A 2,671-nucleotide genomic window follows, 5' to 3' on the forward strand; every position below is an offset into this window, starting at 1 on the left:
TAAGGTTTCCCTCTCACAACTAAGTCCTCAGAGAGGGGTTCTTTCTCTCTCCTTTCCCCCCATCCCCATCCTCTTTCCTCTTTCCCTCCCTCTCTCTATACTGTTTTTTTTAATAGCTATAAGGCTATGGCTTGTGAAATACTCTGGAAATGAATGCTGTTTATATAGCAGCTGACATCTAGGTGGTATCTGTCTCCTCGAAAGTTGTTTCTGTTCAGGGTCTATGTCAGAAAGTTCTTGCTTTCTTCTAGAGCAATGTTCTCAACCTTCCTAATGCTGTGACCCTTTAATACAGTTCCTCATGCTGTGCTGACCCCCAGCCATAAAATTATTTTATTTTATGACTGTAATTTTGCTACTGCTGTGAACCGTACTGTAAATATCTGAACTTTCCGGTGGTCTTAGGCGACCCCTGTGAGAGGCTGAGAGCCACTGTTCTAGACCCAGATGACAGCTCCTCAGCTCATTCATTCATTCTTCAGAGGTCCTCAGAGACCAGATTTCCATGCCCGCTCTGAACTAGAGCTGAGAGAGATACAAATGAAGGTAGCCCTCAGGGAACTAACACTGTGAACAGCCACTCACTTTCTCTCTTCACTCAGGTGTCTGAAGCAGCCATGGCAACTGTTCCTGAACTCAACAGTGAAATGGCAGCTTTCCAGAGGTCAGTGGGGAGCTGGAGAGGGGTCATGTGTCCAGGGCTCTGATTTCAGGAATGAAGGGTTGTCTACACTCAGAGGCCAGATTGTCCCCCAGATTGGGGACAATCCTTCAATGGCTGTCAGAATTCAAGTCAACCTGGAGTAAAGCCTGATTTGTCTTTAATGTGTCTACCAAGTCCAGCCTTGAGACTTAGGTGTTGTCACTGCAGGGACTCCTAATGATGCAACTTCCATGGACATGGACAGTACAGGAGACCCATTTGCAAACTCTGGCTTGGAAGCAAGTGGGTAGAGCTCAAATTTTAGCTAACTCTGCTAGTCTAGATTTTAGGTGTCAGAATCCAATAGAGAGCACCAAGAGTACCCACTTACCTAGTCCGGAATCTGCTTCAAGACTATAGAACACTATAGAACTTGCCATAAGTCTTCAGGAAGCTTTGGGTGTACTCTATGTGTTGTAGGCTTATTAAACAATGAAGATTTGTATGCATAGTATTGCTAAGGAGACATAACTTAACCAACATCTGTTTTCTTTCCAGTGATGAGAATGACCTGTTCTTTGAGGTTGAAGAGCCCCAAAAGATGAAGGTGAGACTCGGGTCTTAGCTCCCACCCTGAGGAAGGGCTCTGGAAAGGGAAATCTCCAAACAGGGTGAGGGACACTGGACTGCCTATCTCCAAGGGCATTCGTGATGGTGCCAGTTGACCTCTTAGAATGACACAGGCACAGACAGCCCACACTTTGACCTAGCTCCCACACAGCTCCACCAGGCTGCAGTCACTCAGCAAGAACAACCGATGGTGATCATGGTGTTCTATGCTAGGAAGACGGTCAAATCTTCAACACACATCGAGTCCTCCTTTCAAAATGAATGAAGCCTGCTCTGAAGCTTGGTCAGACTCCAGAAGCCTTACAGAGAGGGGGAACCTTGAGAGTTGGCATATCTTACTTCTCTACTGTAGAACAGTTTCTTATTTCCTAGGGAAGAGAGTAAGACAATAAGAAACCAGCGATAGAAACAAAGAGATTAATTGGGATCTTTTAAAAAATAAATAGTGACCTTAGAAAAGACCTTTAACTGCTGTGTGACCGTAGACAGGGCACTGTGCCCTTTCTCATCTCAGAAACATGGGGCCTGAGCCTGAAGCTCGCTGAGATGTTGGCATTCTGCAACAACCTTCAGTTCTGAGATGTTTCCAGGGCTGGCCAAGTCCATCCCAGCATGTGGGCACTTCCTGGACTCACTCTCGTGAAGAGTCATGTGGACGTCCCAGCTGTCCCGTCCCTTTTCCACGCTAACTCTCTAATGTGGCGCAGCATCTGCCCAGTCAGATCACTGCCTGGGTCAGCAGGCAGCTGTTTTTCTCCGACCTTTTTTTTCTTCTTCAAGTTTATGACAGCCCTCCCCAGCTGCAAAATCCAGTCCTCAGTCTTAAATGCGTACTTTTTAAAGGCCATTATAACTGATTAACCCAGCCCTAGGCAAAGCCCCTGACATTCTCAGCCAGGCTGTGGCCCCACTGCCTGCTCTAAAGCCTGGGCTCTCGGTGGGAGCCTTTGCTCTGGACAGGAACTTCTTTTCCGATCAGTTTTCCCTTCATATTATTGAAAGTATCCATCACTGTCCTTCAACCTTCGAAACTACTGTCATGCCTCAAGGCAACTTTGCTTAGGCCTTAATGTGGTGTTTCTCTGAAGAACAGGAGAAGGATAGCACATGTCACAGGCAGAAGCTCTGTCTATAGTGTCTGCCACATACATGCCTTTGAGGAGAGGGGTGTGTGGGAAACAGTCTAGAGCTTGTTGAGGGATCGCAGGTGGATAGAAGACAGCACGAACATGTTGTCGTGAGAAATAAAATGTGTGGTGTTAGAGCAATGAGGACTCCAAAAGATAAAAGGTTTAAGTGGGCTGGGCAGTGGTGGCGCACGCCTTTAATCCCAGCACTCGGGAGGCAGAGGCAGGCGGATCTCTGTGAGTTCGAGGCCAGTCTGGTCTACAAGAGCTA

The 2,671-nt window shown here is 47.1% G+C and overlaps 1 protein-coding gene across 2 annotated transcripts in view; it reads left to right on the top strand.

The window, feature by feature from the left end:
- Nucleotides 1–617: 617 nt before the first annotated feature.
- Il1b (interleukin 1 beta) overlaps nucleotides 618–2,671 on the top strand; it is a 5,543-nt gene continuing 3,489 nt past the window's right edge. The window contains exons 1-3 of one of the 2 annotated variants that reach the window (XM_005365640.1): nucleotides 618–664; nucleotides 948–950; nucleotides 1,202–1,250. In XM_005365640.1, coding sequence (XP_005365697.1) covers nucleotides 618–664; nucleotides 948–950; nucleotides 1,202–1,250 — 99 coding nt within the window. The remainder of the gene's footprint in view (nucleotides 665–947; nucleotides 951–1,201; nucleotides 1,251–2,671) is intronic. The other variant, XM_026788436.1, reaches the window with a different exon arrangement.

Source organism: Microtus ochrogaster, unplaced genomic scaffold (assembly GCF_000317375.1).
Source record: "Microtus ochrogaster isolate Prairie Vole_2 unplaced genomic scaffold, MicOch1.0 UNK3, whole genome shotgun sequence".
In the NCBI taxonomy this organism is placed as follows: domain Eukaryota; kingdom Metazoa; phylum Chordata; class Mammalia; order Rodentia; family Cricetidae; genus Microtus; species Microtus ochrogaster.